The sequence below is a fragment of the Dufourea novaeangliae genome, unplaced genomic scaffold (genome assembly GCF_001272555.1).
Source record: "Dufourea novaeangliae isolate 0120121106 unplaced genomic scaffold, ASM127255v1 scaffold228, whole genome shotgun sequence".
Taxonomy (NCBI): Eukaryota; Metazoa; Arthropoda; class Insecta; order Hymenoptera; family Halictidae; genus Dufourea; species Dufourea novaeangliae.
The window spans coordinates 2,782,419-2,799,389 of record NW_015374150.1 but is presented as its reverse complement, the minus strand read 5'-3'; the positions used below and the strand labels follow the sequence as shown (position 1 = coordinate 2,799,389).

Genomic DNA, 16,971 nt, shown 5'->3' with positions numbered 1-16,971 from the left:
GAGAGACTGGTCGCTCTTGAGTAGTAGTTCTGGACCGAATCGCTGTTACCGGTTCGCGCGCGTCCAGGCGCCCTCTGACGCGAACCTGAAATCGAACGAATCGATTAGTGCCTGTATCGCCTGTCCCTGGAAAGCCAACGTCACCTGTCAGTGTTCATAAAAGCGTACGTTAAATAAGATTCACAGAGGCTATATTTCGCTACTTTTCTATTGGATGGTTTCTTTTTCTACGAAACGTTGAAGATTGGGTTAAATTCGATCCACTCCTCCGAGATAAAGGCTCACTGTGGTAGTTTAATCGTTTGGTCTATGTATAAAAATAAATTCTTATCCTAAAATATAATTATTAATACAGGATCATTCCATTCGATTGTTCGTTCGACGAACCGATTGAATTCTTGGTCACTCTTGCACCCTATCTTCGACGTCCAAATAAAGGGGGGTGGAGGGTTTGGACCACACAGAACACAGGAGACGCAACATGTACATACACGCTACTTACAGAAAACAGTTTCCTTAAAATTTATTGTGTCTAATACTTTCGTGTCGACGTACAATTAAAATTACGGTAACAGAAACAGGGGTGGTTAATGGAGAACGGGTTGTTTTCTTTTTTTTTTTTTTTAAGTAAAAATAATCTATAAACATTTGTGTCCGATGGGTTGCATACCGAGAAAAATAAGGATCCTTGGCTGGGATCCCGTATATCCCTGTCCATGACACACTTTTATCGAATCTCTCACACCTTGAAATCGGGATGAACGGTACACACCATAATACCGATATCGAACGCAACGGAACCACGTATGTCCATCCGTTTCCTGTGTGAAAATTCAGTTCACGAAAATATTCATTCGATTTCACGAAGAACACGGGAAGAAACAGTGTCCCGTGACGGGGGAATCAGGAACTTAGATCGCGGAGAGCAAACGGAAACGTCTGGGATTAATTCAGATCGATCACGTAGACGTTCTGACCGCGATGGCACTGTCTGATGTGTCTGTAAACGTGGCCCCGTTGCTTCATCCTCGCCTCGCAGTACGGGCACTGGACCTTCGGCTCTTGGCCGCACTCGAACTTCGTGTGCCTCTTCAGGTGCCACGCGTGGATGTAGCTTTTCGAACATCTGGAACACGTGTGCCTCTCGATGTCCCTTAGGGTGTTGCTGCGTCGTCTTCTGGCGTTCAACGGTTTCTCATCCTCATCCTCGTCATCCTCGTCGCAGTCGTAGTCGTTCGACTCTTCCAACACCACCGAGCACAGGTTCTCCAGATCGGTCTCGAGCTTGATCCTCTTGATGTCGTCTAAAACGAGAAGAGAGAACGAGCAGAGAATTAGTTCGGTTCATTCGGTTGGGCAGTAACGTGGAATCGACCAGGACACAAAGGAAGTGTCGAGAAACATAAAACAAATGGGGGACACTTTGTTTAGTTTCACTTCGTTCTCCGTTTGCTCGCCCTTATCACACCTGGTCCAGCGACACCGAGCGCGATCGGATCCTGGCGATCCGACAGGGTGATCGGTCTCTTTTGCGAGCAACGAGCAAAAAAAGAAAATAGGATAATAATCGACTGATCGTGGAACGTGGGTCGTCGAAGAAAAATGAAACTTGCCGGGGTGTCCTGGCGAAAATAAAGTGATAACGCGCGAGTCGAACCGAAAATGGGAGTTTTCCCCGAGTGTACACTGCTGGGTATAGGTCTGTATCCCTGGTTAGGTCATCAACCACGAAGAGGGTTACTCTTGAGAATCAGGTAGCATCGTAGGAATGCTTTTATTCGTCGATCACATGTACAATTGACACAAAAACGAACCAACGGTCATTGTTCCAAAAAAAAAATTATATACAGAAAAAAACAACACACCATGAACCAACAACAAGGGGAGAGTTCGACAAGGAACGGAAATTGTCCGAGTGTTGCGGGGATATCTCAGGTCCAGCTGATCGTCGACATCCACAAAGGTCTGAGAAGTGTCGATGATGCAGTCAGGTTGTACCTGGTGGCTGAATTCCATCTAGATCATCGTGGATCCTATGGGTTGTGGGGCACAGGGAGCAGGAGACAGTGACAGAGAATAATGGATAAACGATCCAGACACCAGGATTACGATATAAACACGGATCTCTCGAGAGGTTCCACCACGACGAATCAGGGCGAGTCGATTATGTAGATCCTCTGGCCCGAGTGTTTTCTACGTATGTGCTCGTTCACGTGGGCCCTCTGTTTGCTCCGTGTCCCGCAGTACGGGCATTTGAATCGTGGCGCGACACCGCACTCGTAACGCAGATGACGCTTCAGACTTTTCACCACGGTGTAACCGTTCCCGCACTTCGGGCACACGTAGTTCTTACGTCGGGCGGTACGGAGGCGAAGGGAACCGTAGACGTCCTCGGACTTCCTAGCGTCGCGATACAGTTCCGTCCCGTAATTCCCGTACAGAAGACGATACGAACGATCCGCTGAAAACAGACGAATCAGACTGTTAGAGATAGAGGAGGAAACACGATTCACACGGACTGATGACGAGAATAACAGGAGTGGGGGAGGTATTCTTGGGTACGTGGAACGGAATTTTTTATTTGGAATGTGTATGACAGTAGTATTTTTTTGCGACGATGGTGTGGAGGAATTGCTTTGGAAGACCAGGGAGATAATGTGCCGAATGGGAACATTCTGTTTAGAAGTTCAGAGAGGATCTATTTAGTCCCTGGGTGAAATCCGTGTCTTTATTTTTCTCTTTTCTTTTTAACAGTTTGAAGGTACCAGTAGAGTCTTTTGATATTTTTCGTGACGAATGTTCGGGGCGAATGAGGAATATTGTTAAGGTGGCGATCGTTTTCGTTTCGAGTGGATATTGAATACCAAAAGGCATGGCGAGGTGAACGTCGGGTGGTTAGTGAACAACGCTTAATCATCAACGCACGGTTTATTTAATAGAACAATGAAATAAGGGAACACTGAGATAACATAACAACGAAATAATACATTGAATCCCTTGACAAGGACATTGGTAGTTAGTTCTATAGCTGCCACACTTGGTCTGTCGAGAACGACGAACACCATCTTAGGGGCACACAAAATGGCGGCATCGAGTCTTCCACAAAGAGGTAAATGGATGGAGCTGCACTAAAAACGACCGGCAATGAAAGACGACAAAAAGGAAGGGAAGTACTCCACTTTCGAAAACCACCTGCGTTAAAACATTTCTCCTAAAATTCCCGAGAAATGCCCATTCGCCTATGGAAGACATTAACGCCGAAGGTCTGCGTTTTAGACCCCTAGAAAGCTCATACTTTCGTGAGAATCGCGAAGAATGCATATCCATGGGCCGAAACATTTATTGTTGGTCGCGAATACAGTACAGTAACGGATAAAACAAATAATCAGAGACGTGGATCAGTCCCTGTTGGTCACGAAAATATCGATAAATAAGCCAGCCACATGAATCGTTTTCGGCGTCAATCTGTTCGAAGGGGTTTAAACCTTCAGGTGAACCACATATACTCTCTGCAGGGGATGTTTCTTTCGAATGTGACAGTAGATCTGGGACGTTTGCTTGCTCCTTCGCTCGCAGTAAGGACACTTGAACCGTGGCTCGTGTCCGCACTCGTACTTGTAATGCCGGTTCCGGTTGCTCTTTAACGTGAACCCGTACAAACACTTTGGACAATAAAACAGTGTCTTCTGGGGAGGTCCCTGGACCTTGACAACATCCCCGCCAGGCACCACCATGTTCATCAGTGAGTCCAGCATCGTCAGATCTGAAAGCAAACATCGTTCTTGTGAACCACCGTTCCATTAATTTCGATGAAAGCAAAACCTTTTTTTTTCCCTAGAATAGCCTGTCCCCGGCATGTCCATCTAATCCCATCGCCGAGTTACGTCAAATGATCCTCTTGGAATCGTTTGTCGTTCGCCTAGACGAAGAAGTGGAAAGGGTGGACGAAAAAAATAGGAAGCCACCCGTGGACAGAAAGCACACACAGAGACGGAGATTATATATTAATCGCTATATTGCCACGCAGTTGAGGGGAGGGATGTTACGTGGGAAAAGGAATGATCGTCGAAGGTGTTGACTGAGGCGAAACACGAAGCGTGATGAAAGCACGAGATTCACTTTCGTCCTGTGACCACGATGGTAATTATACAGAGTGTTTCGTAGGGTTCGTTATCGGTGAGAAATAAAAGTGGGGGAAAGAACGATAGATTAATCGAGAAATGAAAACTAGACAATCGATATAACGCGCACACACATACACTCCCGGATCAAGCGTATAGGTACAGTGGCTAAGGTATTTGAACATCGATTTATTTATATCTTACAACTCCACAGCGATGATACACGATCACAAAATATCGTGGAAAGTGGGTGTTGGGGGATGGAAGGGAGGGGGGGAAGTTACTTAACTTGTTCAGACATCGAATGTTATCACGCGAACATTAAAATCCGTAGTTAGCCAAACGTCCTGAACGAAATCTTTTTTAGGGGCGGTGTAGGGGTGAAGAGAAAGAACGCCCTTGTCGTGAACGACGACCGCCGCAAAAAAAGGGGGATGGGGGGTGGAGATACGTCTAGACCCACGGATCTAACGCGGGCGCCACACGTTTAAAACGCACTTATCGCTACAACATCGTTTTTTTTTTTAATTATATCACAGCAACAAAAACAGTCGGCCACTAACGTCGAACGTCTAGGTGCGATTAAAAACGGCAGGAATAAAACTAAAACCATCCTCGTCGCGGCACGAAGAACGACACCTTTGGTTTCTTGTGTTGATCGCGAGAAACAGGGGAAGGTGGGAGTCTCGACGAGCGATCGTCGGGCCACCTTTCCGTGTCGCCGCCATCTTTGCTCGCCGTATATATATATATATGTATATTAAATACGTTTCAAACGACCTGTCTCCCCCGGCCGGTGTGTACATCAGTGATCGGGGGATTTATTTATCCAGCGCGAATGTATCTTCGATCGCGAAACGATTAAGAAAAAACGAAACGGAAAAAATGAAAACGAGTAAACGTTCGTCCCGACCGCAATCACCCTGTACCATTTTGGTTTTTCAGCCTTCGAAATTCGGTTGGTACCGCTTCAGTCTTGTTACGCGAACCCGCCCCTCCTGTCGAAGAGGGGGTTGCGTTTTTTCACCTTTCGACCCCGTGTAACATACAACAGAACCGCATCGGACGCAAGAAACAACGTTAAAGTATCCGACGAACACGCCACATACGTCTTTCGGACCAAAATTGCTATAATTATTCGCCACTCACTTTCTCTCTTTCTCTCTCTCTCTCTCTCTCTCTCTCTCTCTCTCTCTCTCTCTCTCTCTCTCTTTTTCTTCGCGTGCATGCACGTGGCTGAACGCTCGTTCGCCTGCGCTCCGAGCAACGGAATTGCAACTGTGTGTCTCGCTATTAGTTTTCTTTTTTATTCCTTTACGAACATCGAAGAGTGTCGTTTATCGTTTAATTAGTATTTAATTAAAGGCTAGAATCGTTAATATTACGTCACCTTTAGAAAACATACAACTCCCATATCTAGGACGCTTAGGAATCGTTCGAAACGTCGTCGTTCGTGTCTCCCTTAATTACCGTACATATATATATAATCTTGGAACTTTAAATGCACTTGTACTTAAGAAACGCCTGGTTCCACCGTATTACTTTTCTTCTCATTGCCGTTTATTTTCTTTATTTCCATACGTTCGACTTCCCCTTCGTGAACAAAGGAACGCCACAGATTCTTCCCCTAAAAGCCACGGAATCAATTTTTAAACGCACAATTAACTAATGTAACCGAGACCTCGAATCCACGCGACATTCGAGAGCACGCTTGAGCATCGTTCTGTTTTTTTTTTAGTCACTTTTCTCTTCCGTTCGGTATCCCGTGTGAAATGATCGGTTCTCCTAATATTATAAAACATCTTAAAAATTCCTTTAACAACGAAAAATATATATATATGTATGTGTGTATATATATATATATATATATATATATATTGTATATGTAAGTATATGTATATATACATAAAGTATATACTTCTTTGCCTATTATCGATATCAGACCCGTGGAGCCTCATGTGGGTTCGGTGAGTTTCACTCGCGTGGCCGACGAACGCCCTTCAAGCTTTCCGCGGTTCGTTCCTCCCCTCGGTCTCCGGTTTCCGGTCGCCGCCCGCCACATGAGCTTCCGGGTTGCACGTGACTGAACCGAGAGATCGTGGAAGGGGCACACAGAGAGGGCCAGTCGTCTCTCTATCTCTCTCTTTCTCGAAGGCAGATGACCGTTTCTCACAACAGCAGAACCGGTCGATTGTCTGGAACGTCTTAATGCAGGGGTAGCCAACAAGCAGCTCGCGAGCCACTCTGTTCCCCTCCCCTACCGGCCTGCTCTGTTCTGTCGTAGGGGAATGTTCCCCCTCCATACCTGCCGCACATGATCAGGATCAGCACGCATAGAGGCTGGGTGCGCATGCTCCAACTGTAGCATCCCGCACGCCGATCCTTGATCATCGTGCAGCAAACTGAGTAGTGGGGGGAACAGACTGAGTCATGATAAGGACGAGATCGTCCTTACAAACAACATGTTGGCCAGGCCTGTCTTAATGTAACCGTGTTATATATGCACAATCCTCTCTTGCCTACCGCCTTCCTCCCACGCGCCATCATACGAATGATTCAAGGATTAAGTACGATGTCGAGCACCGCGGAGCACTGTGTGGTTCTAACAACATTAGATTGTTGTTCTCGAACTGAGGCGGCGGCGATTCTGCACGCAGAAGAAATGTGAATTGTACAGTGAAATTTATTAAGTACAGTCTCTTTTTTTTATCGGGAAATTTTGGTAATTTTTCTGTCAATGGCAGAATTTGTGTGAGGGTCTTATAGAGCGGAGAGCGCGCAGAATCCAGGTGCTTTTGGAAACCACGCTGTTCCTTAGAGAAATCTGGCATATGCCTTTTTTGTCTTTTGTGTGATTAGACACCAGCTTAACCACCTGACAGGAAATACAACCCTCGAGTAAATATATAAATTATAATTAAACCTAAATAAACTATTATTCGAACAACATTACCGTCACTTCTTAGACTTACAATCGATAAAAACAGTTATCTATAAACGTAACGAACACCTCTATATATTATACTCTAATCGATAACAAATATCCTCGTGATACATAATGATTCTTAAATAGAACCGTTACATGAACACATACTCCACCCTTTCCGTTCAAATAAGTAATACTTGAGTGGTCATTACGCACGATCGAGCTAAAATAAAAATAGAATTATAGAATCGTTTTACTTAACGTTCACTAACGTAGCAATATGCATGAATCATGTTACACTGTTCAACAAATTACACTGTTCAACCAAATTTGAACTTTTTTCCTATGTCGTAATCGTTAATAGCCATTTCTGATAAATCTTTGCGAGCTGAATACCGAATCTATAAACCGTTTTTACCAGCACGTACAGTTTTTAAAAAAAAAAAAACTATTTTTAAAACAAATTTTCAACTTTGGAGGTATGTTATGCTTTTATACTAACATTTATTCAGTTGCTTTTGACATTAAATAATTCTCTGGATTCTCTCGATCAAAATGATATAAATTGTTATTATATAACAGACATCTAAATAATGTTTAAATACCGATCAAAATGAACAGGACACCAAAAACACACCAATTTTTGCCTGACATTCTTGAATTTATTTAAAAAACTAAGGGTCTTCATCGTTTTGTTCCGGAGATTCCAGGGGATTATTTCGTGCCAAAAGCAACTGAATAACTGTTACTGTAAAAGCACAACACACTTCCAAAGTTGAAAATTCGCAATTTAAAAAAAGATTCTTTCAAAAATCGACGTGCTGTGGAAAAAGGGGTTGCAGATTCGTATTCAATTTCTATTGACGGTTACAAGGTATTTCACGTGTTGAACAGTGTCATCCGAGTCGTTCCTAAACGGAGACGTTCAGGCAATTTCCTCGTTTGCATTTCCTGTCCCCAAAAGCTGTTGTCCTCATCGAAGACACCGCATAAAATTCCAATGTACATACACATACGCTGCCTCCCCGAGCTATAGTGACTCCGTAAAAACACCAGAGGTTTGTGTCCTTCACGCCTCTAAATGTTTCGGTGACAAATCAACCGCCCAAGAACGGTCAATGCGAGTAGTAATTATTGGAGCCCTAAAGGTATACGTATACCAGAACGGGCAGTTAAAATATACATTCTTAATCTTCTTCAATAGTGTTACACCCTACGAAGAAGAAATATTTTTGAAGGGTACAAAAAATATGTCCGATGTGTAGCAATAGAAAATAAATAGGACCAAATCAGTACAGCCCTGAAGAATTATCAAAGGACATATTTAGCGACTTGTACCCTCAAGGATACTACACAGCACACCAACTGAGCACACCTAAAGTCACTATAGGTCGGAAATGTATACCCCCAAAAGTTCCATATAGTGCTCCACAAGAACTCAACACGGTCCCTCTCGAAACGGACCCTAATAACGTTCTAAATGTCCCCGAACCGCGTCGCCCGTTCAATTCTCGTACTTCAAATGCACCACGTAGACCCTCTGGCCGGTGTGCCTGGTTCGGATGTGTGACATCACGTTGGACGTTTGCTTGCTACGGAACTCGCAATAAGGACACTGGAACCTCGGTGCTTGGCCGCACTCGTACTTCAGATGCCTGGTCATGTTGCCCTTCACGGTGAAGCAACGGCCGCATTTCGGGCAACCGAACGGCTTCCTGAAGCAATCGGCGAACGATCCACCACCACCACCTCCGCCGCCTCCGTTGCCACCTTTTGAGTAGGCGTTCCTCGCTCTGGCCTGCGCGTAGTAATTCGGCAGTGATCTCGATAACGATCCAGCCTCGCCACCCTGGCCACTGGCGGCCTCCCCCCTACTGTTGCCCTCATTGTCGAACGCCTTGCAAGATTGTAAAACGAAGTTTAGATCCAACTGTGGGGCTGCGGCATAGAAACCTGAAACTTCAAGATCGGCTGGTTAGTCGATGGTGAAAGTATCGCGCGAATGGTAGGAATAAAAAGATTAGAGAGTGTGTGCATGATCAGAGATATATACCCCTGGTTGGTTGTCGATGGATCGAAGGGACAATTGATCCTTAAAAGATCGTTACCCCCAACCATCGACAGGGGGATTCATCGAGAGTATATTTTGGGATAAGGAATCGGGTTAAGACATGCGATTTTTTTTTTTTTTTTGGATATTTCATTAAAAAGACGGAAATACCTTTGATAGATCGCGGATGATCTTCTAGACGAATAACGTCGAACCCAACATCTGTCCCCTCGGTTCAGGATTATATGAACGATTAACGTCGCCGTGACTTTCGAGAACGGAGATTAACTTTTACGTTAACTAACGTCTAGGATCGACATCTTAAATACTACGGTTTACGATCTACTGGGAACTGAAAAATGATTCGATATCGTTGTTCGCGAACGCTGCTTGTCTTCGGGCGGTGACGAGGATCCCACAGGTATAGTATGTATATATTATTACGTAGATTGGCCAGTGTGTGGTCCGTACGAGTACGGAAGAACGCGTAGGAATGATTACTTACGTGTAGGGGGTAATAACTAGAATGTGCGCGAGTGTGGGCTAGTTCGCGGTGTACGTGAAGAGAGAGAATTAAATTACGAAGAATACTTTCTTTTTCTTTTTCTTTCTGTTATTTACCCAAGAAAAAAGACACACACACAAATCTCCCGTCTCGTTTCATTTAGCAATGTACAAGGAAACAAATGGTTCTCGTTCGATAGATTCTCAAACAGAGGATTAAGATTCCAGAGTCTTCCGGGTCGCTTCCCCCGTGTGATCTTCCAAGGATGAGCGTGTGTGTTTGTGTGTGCAGCACAAGAAGGTTTCCCCACAGGCAAAAGCGAGCGTAGATCGAACGTTTAAGCGAGAACACCTAGGTTTAGTTTCTATTCCGAGAATCGACGAACGCACGGGGGCCTGGATCTTCGAGTTCAGAGCTTCATGTCGAAGATGAACACCTCCTCTTCCGGATGTTTCTTCCTGATGTGGGCGTAGACAGGGGATGTTTGCTTGCTACGTAGTCCGCAATACGGGCACTGAAATCTCGGCTCGTGTCCGCATTCGTAGTTCACGTGACGATCCTTGTTTCTCTTCAAGGTGAAACCACGGCCGCACTTCTGACACTGGAACGGTTTCTTCTTGTCGCTGGGGTTCATCTTCAAGCTACGACGTTTCACGGTTCGTCCCGTTTCCATACCACGCTTCCCGATAGTCCCCGATCGACCTCTGCTGATCAGACTTTGCCCAACTGGGAGAGGTAGAATGTGGAAGCCTGAAACACGGAGACACGCCGACGCTGAACACTCGGAGGATCGGCTAGCTGACACGATTACAGGAGGCATCGAAACGACACGATGGCCCTGAGGACCATAGAAAGAATCGATTCCACCGAACGCAGCTCGAACTGACCACCATTCAACGAACGAATAATAATACAATAGAGATTCAGACACTGCTGCATTCGGTAGAATCTACGTTTCCACGATCATCCAATATACTAAACACGATTTAACAGTAAATACACCCTCGTTTCTTTTTTTTTTTTTTTTTTTTTTCGATCTTCTTGTATCTTAAAATATTTTTCGTGAATCTGTGGCATCAGCGACGGAGGATATAAACGTTTATCTACTTATCCCGTTCCTCCATGTTGGATACCTTTCGTTGGAGGGGGGTACCGTCCACCGTCTTCAGCTGAAAAACATCGAACCATCAATAAAACAACGGAAACAGACAAGTTTTCTTGTGATTGTCGCGTGACAGTCTAGGGGGAGGGAAGAATATCAATGAAACTGCTCTCGGAGTCGATCACCGGTGCTTTATTAGCGAGCAACAATTAAATTAGCAAAAAAATTGTACGAATGGACTAGAGCCGGACGTAGCCGTTCAGCTTCCGGTCCCAGAACATTTGCGCGAGCTGCGGATGATGGACGCGCAGGTGTCGTATCATGTGCGCCTTCTGATAGTTCTTCATCGCGCAATGAGGACACTCGAAACGGGGCGGTTGTCTGCACTGATTACGCAGATGGGAGAGCATCGATTTCTTCCATTTGTAGAGGTTATGGCAGCTGGGACACTCGTACATCCCGTTCCGTCTGATGATCATGAATTCTCTGCCGGATCGTCCGTGGAACCGTTCGATTCGCGTCACCTCCTTCGGATTCTCTGGAACAGACACAAAGAGAAATAGAAGGTTATTAATAAATCCACGAATCAACGGCGCGTGTGAGGATCGGCCAGGTCTCGGTTGGACGCCATCTTGGATACGGTGGTGCTCTCTGACGAGCGCGAGAGGAAGCGAGGAATAGAGATCCTAACAAAAGAGAGACGGAACGAACTTCGAGGTTTCATTTCGAGGATCGCGCAAAGGGTGTACACACACACTTGTTTTCTGTTTTCTTGGTGGCATTCTCTTTTCTTTTTTCTTTCCTTTGCTCGCTTTCGATTACTTACATGTGTAAAATCCGCAGACATTTATTAAGCTGTAACGACCGAGGTCTGGTAAGTGTGTCGGTCTGAGGCGTCAGTCTGTAACGATATTTTACAGGCTGCACAAGTTTTATCAATTAATGGACCAATGAATGTACCACATGATATTTTGGAGTGAACGTAAGTGTCAGAGAGATCACAGGTGAATTGGAGATTCATTTTTATAAATTCGATACAGGGAAGTGTGTAGTCGTAAGTTGATTGAAGGTAGACCCAAATAAGGGGTCTACGGTATGTATTGGAAAGTTGTTTTCATTTTATACATACTGTCATAGATAAATAGATGTTACTACTCTTTCTGATATACGATCGGTCGAACATACGCCCAACAATCAGATTCTACCAATCGGAATGTCGAGCACAGTTAAGTACTTTCACCTGGAGCAACTATATGTACATTGCGCTGCAATGATAATGGTTGAAAAGGTAAATCAGTCGTCCTTCGGGCAGAGAGTAACGTAAACTATAGATTGTTCGTCTAGTTGTATCTACGAATTAATTATATTTCCATATAAAAGTCTAAAAAATAAATGAAAGCATTGAAAATTTAAGTTCGAGAACTGAACATTCTAAACGGATACAGCTAGACAATATGGATAGCTCGACTTACTTTCCACCTGAGGGAGTTTAACTTACCTCATCCAACGCAGGTCATTGCAGTAATAGTATACAATGTCCCGCAATTAATCACGTTATTACTAGACCTGAGGATCACGTGAATTCTAACCAACAAAAACATCTAAAGAAAAGTTCCTTTCGTCTACTAAGGACACTTTAAAACGAAACACGAGTAATATTGAACGAAAATATCACAAAATCTACAGTCTAATGCTACGTATCCACTTGAGAGATACTATCGAGAGTACAGCATTCGTGTGTCTCTGTATCGTGTCCCATTTCTCTGTAGGAGATCTGATGGGACAGGCGGTCTGTGGAGACGTTTCTCCCAGTCGCTTGGGTTTTTTGTAGCAGCCACTAGGTGACGAGTTTTCTCGCAAGCGGTAATTAGAGCATTTGGCTACTGAAGGGGCTCCGCCGAGGAGCAACCCAGGCGTCTGGGGTAGGGGTCGTCTACCGTCAGCCCCACTGACGAGTCTTGGTAGACGATTCCCGAGACGAAACGCCATCTTTTTGATCCGCCTACACCGTATAGAAGAATAATACCTGTCAGCGAATAATTCTCAGGTCCAATATACAAAATCTACTTTCGAACATGTCACTCCATTCGAGTCGACACCCTGCATAACGTTACGCTGGTACAGTCCCCAGTAACAACGCCACTAATTGCGTCACACATTGTACAGTCCACTAAACCCCTGGTTGCCCCCGTTTTCCCCAGTCCATCGAACCCCTGCCTAGAGGTACGATCCTTGGCCAAGCGGATCGGTTCTCTGTTCCTGATGCGTGAGCCTCGCGTTCGTGACGATGTCCACGCAGTATAGCTCGCAGTTCGGATGAAAGGTCCGTATATGCGTCCACACGTGTGTACGTTGCCTCAGATGATGCTTGCAATAAGGACACTCGAATCTCTGGGGTGTTCCGCACTCGTACTTGTAATGCCGTATCATGTGGCTACGGTGCTTGTAACTCCGAAAACAATTCGGGCAGGGATGTCGGTTCCGATCGTCGTAATCGTACGCCCCCTTCAGACTGCGATGGTAATTCCAGCTCTTCGTCGGGAAATCTGAAAAACACGAACATATCGTGACAGTTAGTCGTATGGGATTTATCGATGCGAATCGTTTCACGATCCCTCCGACCGGGGCCTGACGTGTCCTGACATCCTCGCCAGAGAACAGTGGAGGCCCCACGAGTTCTCTCGACTTGTGTGGTTAGTCTCTACGACGTAACAGGGAGGGGTAAGGGAAGGCATTCTTGCAAAAAAAAATCTCGGAAATGAAAGTATACACTCGTTAAATTGTTCCGAAAACCAATGACACCAAATAGTGAACGTAAAATTATAAAAAGATAAAACGGAACGAAGATCGAGCGAGAACATACATATACACGTTTGGTTGAACGATGCTCTTTTTGTTGGAGGTTTGGAAGAACTGAGGCGGTTTACTATCGCTAAGGAAGAAGTTTATTTTCCATACATTCGCTACGAATAAAAATGTACAATATCGAAGAGGAAAATCGTTGGATAAAGCGCAAATCGTCTGGTGGAAACGGACAGACCAACCGTTTCCCATTTTTTTCAGTCGTGGCGATTCTTGCTTTTTTTTAGGGGTGGATTCACATTATCCGTCGGACGATCGTCGATCGAGAAAGAAATGCTGAACACTTTCTCTCCCGTCGAACACCACTTTCGTCTGACAATTGACAGGGAGTGAATTTCACGAATTCGCCGTGTAGCTTTTGGCCAGAATGTACAATCGACATACAATGTGATCGTGAAATAGACAATGAATATGAAACTAACAAGAATTCATTAGTGAACAGGAAAATCGGGAAATTTAATTATCATCATCTTGCAATGTTCAAGTATCTACGTTTCAACCAGTCAATTGACACAAAATCGAGGCATAGAAACTGTTAACCCGACTCACTGCATCTTTTTCGTATCATGTAAATACAAATAATACAACCTACAAAAAAAATTTTTTTAATAAAGAGTGTGCTCACGGTAAATAACGAAGTAGTAGTGACAATGATTTTCATGTTCATAAATGTTTAAAGGTTTGAACTTCGATAAGCATCCACAGTCTAGCGATAAAGTAGGCGGTCTACTGCAGGAGACAAATGCATTTAGCAGGTTACAACACCTGTATAAACACTTTCTACGACCCTTCAAACCCCACTACATATCACCATTCGTTCTTTCCCCCACCAACGTAAACAATTAAGTACATTAATTCCACTGTCTATTTCACCGATCACACTGTACACCTCCCACCAAAAGTGAACATACAAGGTGTGTCTGAAAAGTTCGGTGAATGGTCTCAGAAAATAAAGGAAACAAGAGTTACAAACAAAATACCTTTACTGGCCTTCAAAGTAATCACCATTAGCTACAACACACTTCTGACATCGGTTGTAAAGCTGTTGGAAACTGTCAGTAAACGCTTCTTTTGGAATTGCTCGAAGCACCGTGGTCACGCGTTGTTGGATATCCGCAACGTCTGCGAAGCGTAAGCCTTTCAGGGCTAATTTAAGGCGGGGAAACAAAAAGAAGTCTGCTGGCGCCAAATCTGGAGAATAAGGAGGGTGTGGTCTCCGTCGCCGTTTTCCCTAATTTAAAGCAAAACTTCATGTTAACGCGTTGCTCCATTTTGCAATTACACGAGTTCTCACGTGACTCCGTTAGATTGGTCGCAGCGTGCACCACTGCTTCGCTTCGATGATTTGCACGATCGGGGGCACTTGTTGACATGTCTCTGAATGCGTATGCACGGGCGCCTCATCCTAACCAGCGCGGTTTTTAACATATGGGACCATTCACCGAACTTTTCAGACGCACCTTGTATAACACTCTCGACTGGCCGACGTGTAGCATCAATTAAAAACAGTGCGACTCCATCTACCCATTAAGACGCAGTACAAATTCGAAAGCGTAACTCACGGACTGTGTAGTAAATCATCGATGAGTGTACGAAGGTTCTTCGAGTCACTAAGTGTTCAAACATCACCCCCTGGAGAGCCCTCCTTGTCAGTGCTACAGATCCTTCGAACACTCATCTAAGATTTGCCGTACCGAGGAGCGTTCGAACACTCATCGATCATTTACTGTACCGAAGATCCTTCGAACACTCATCGATGATTTCCTGCATTACGCTTCGCCCATGGGCATCATGTGGGAACGTACCTGTTCTGTCGCGTATCGTAATCGCGTGTGGGTGGTATTTCGTGGTCACGACGACGACGTGACGGGGGAAAAAAAGAATGCGTTCGCGGCAGGCGCCCCATGTGTGGTGGTTCAGCCCTGTTGCGTGTCGAGCGCGTACACCGGCTTATTGCTGTGATTGCTCTTGATGTGCGAGTACACGTGCGACCTGTGCTTCCCGGTGTACATGCAGTAGGGACACTTGAAACGTGGCGCCTTACCGCATTCGTATTTCAAATGCCTGTGCAGGCCCCGATACCATTTGTACGTCTTCTGGCACTTCGGGCAATCGAAGTTGCCCCGTGACGCGGTGCTCGCCGACGGTAGCAGGCTGCTGCCGGCGTTGTTGTTGTAACGGCGGCGTCTACGTTCCGGTCCCATGGCTGCCAAGTACGGTAACGTGGTCAGGTTGAATATCACTGTAAATTACACGGTGGTATTCCAAGGTGAGTGACAACGTTTGCCCAAGTGAATCGTACGAGACTCGACGACACAGACATTAAGAACAGTGGATTTTTAGGTCGCTCTCGATAGGGGTCTTTTACCCCTTTTGTCTCTCCCTTTATTTTTTCTTCGTGTCAAGGGGGTGTTTACCCCGAGCAATATCGGGGGTACACACCCTCGGGAGTACCGACGAATCTTTCTTTTTTTTTTTTTTTTTTTTTGTTTAATTGTTATGTTCGTAGGTGGGAAACGCTAAAGATTGAATTGTCAGAATGGAAATTGAAAAGTTGTGATATGGTAAATGATCTTTGATGATACAGGGAAACACTTGGGAAGGTGTATTACTGGGAGCTTTTTAGAGTGACTCTTGAGTCTTGATAGATTCCAAAGGAGAATTTTTGGTTACAAGGTTAATTTGTGTAACAATACTTATTGGTTTAAAATTACTGTTAATTATTTATGACGGAATGGGGAAGAACGATCCGTCGTTTCCACGGTGAACAAATTCGGCCCAGCGTCGTACGATCTTATCCAGACGAAATCATACCGTGTCTAAAAAGATGTGTGAAGAAGCTTGAACAACTGGCGAACATTTAGAAAGCGAGACTATCGATCCACGCAAAAAAAAAAAAACAGACAATTGTGTATCCATATATTTCAGTTGCCTACCGAGCAAAATCCCTGTCTCAGAGTTTGCGTGTGGAGGATCAAAGTTTCGTTGGACTTTATTCGTTTTCTCAGAGTTACAGTAAAGTAGAGGATTTTATGTACAGTGATCGGGGTAAGGATTTCGTTGCGAGCTCCGATCCTGAACCACCAGAGGAAATCCCGTCGACGAATTCCTCTAGATTATCCCATCGCGGTTATCCGCCACATCAGCACCTGAAATCAAGGTAACCGATACCGTTAGTAAAACAAAAATGCCACGAAATAGCTTTCTATCGATGAAACAAACAATCTTCATGGTTCTTCAAGGTCCTCTTCAGGTTCCTCCGGTTCGATGTCCCTCGCTAGACTATCAGAAATGAACAACACTGGGATAATTGGGATTCAAAGAGATCTTTATTAACTTTTCTCAACACATCCATCAAGAACACAATGCTTTAAGTCTGGGGGCGGTTTGGGTGAAAAGTATTGT

At 44.7% G+C, this 16,971-nt stretch overlaps 1 protein-coding gene across 2 annotated transcripts in view; it reads right to left on the bottom strand.

Annotated features, from left to right (window-relative positions):
- Positions 1–16,971, bottom strand: part of LOC107191649 (longitudinals lacking protein, isoforms A/B/D/L) — a 118,917-nt gene that overhangs the window by 18,455 nt on the left and 83,491 nt on the right. Inside the window, exon 7 of one of the 2 annotated variants that reach the window (XM_015580742.1) lies at positions 946–1,304. The exons of the other annotated variant lie outside the window; for it this stretch is intronic. Coding sequence (XP_015436228.1) covers positions 946–1,304 — 359 coding nt within the window. Of the gene's footprint in view, positions 1–945; positions 1,305–16,971 lie in introns of those variants that run through there. 2 annotated transcript variants of the gene reach the window in all.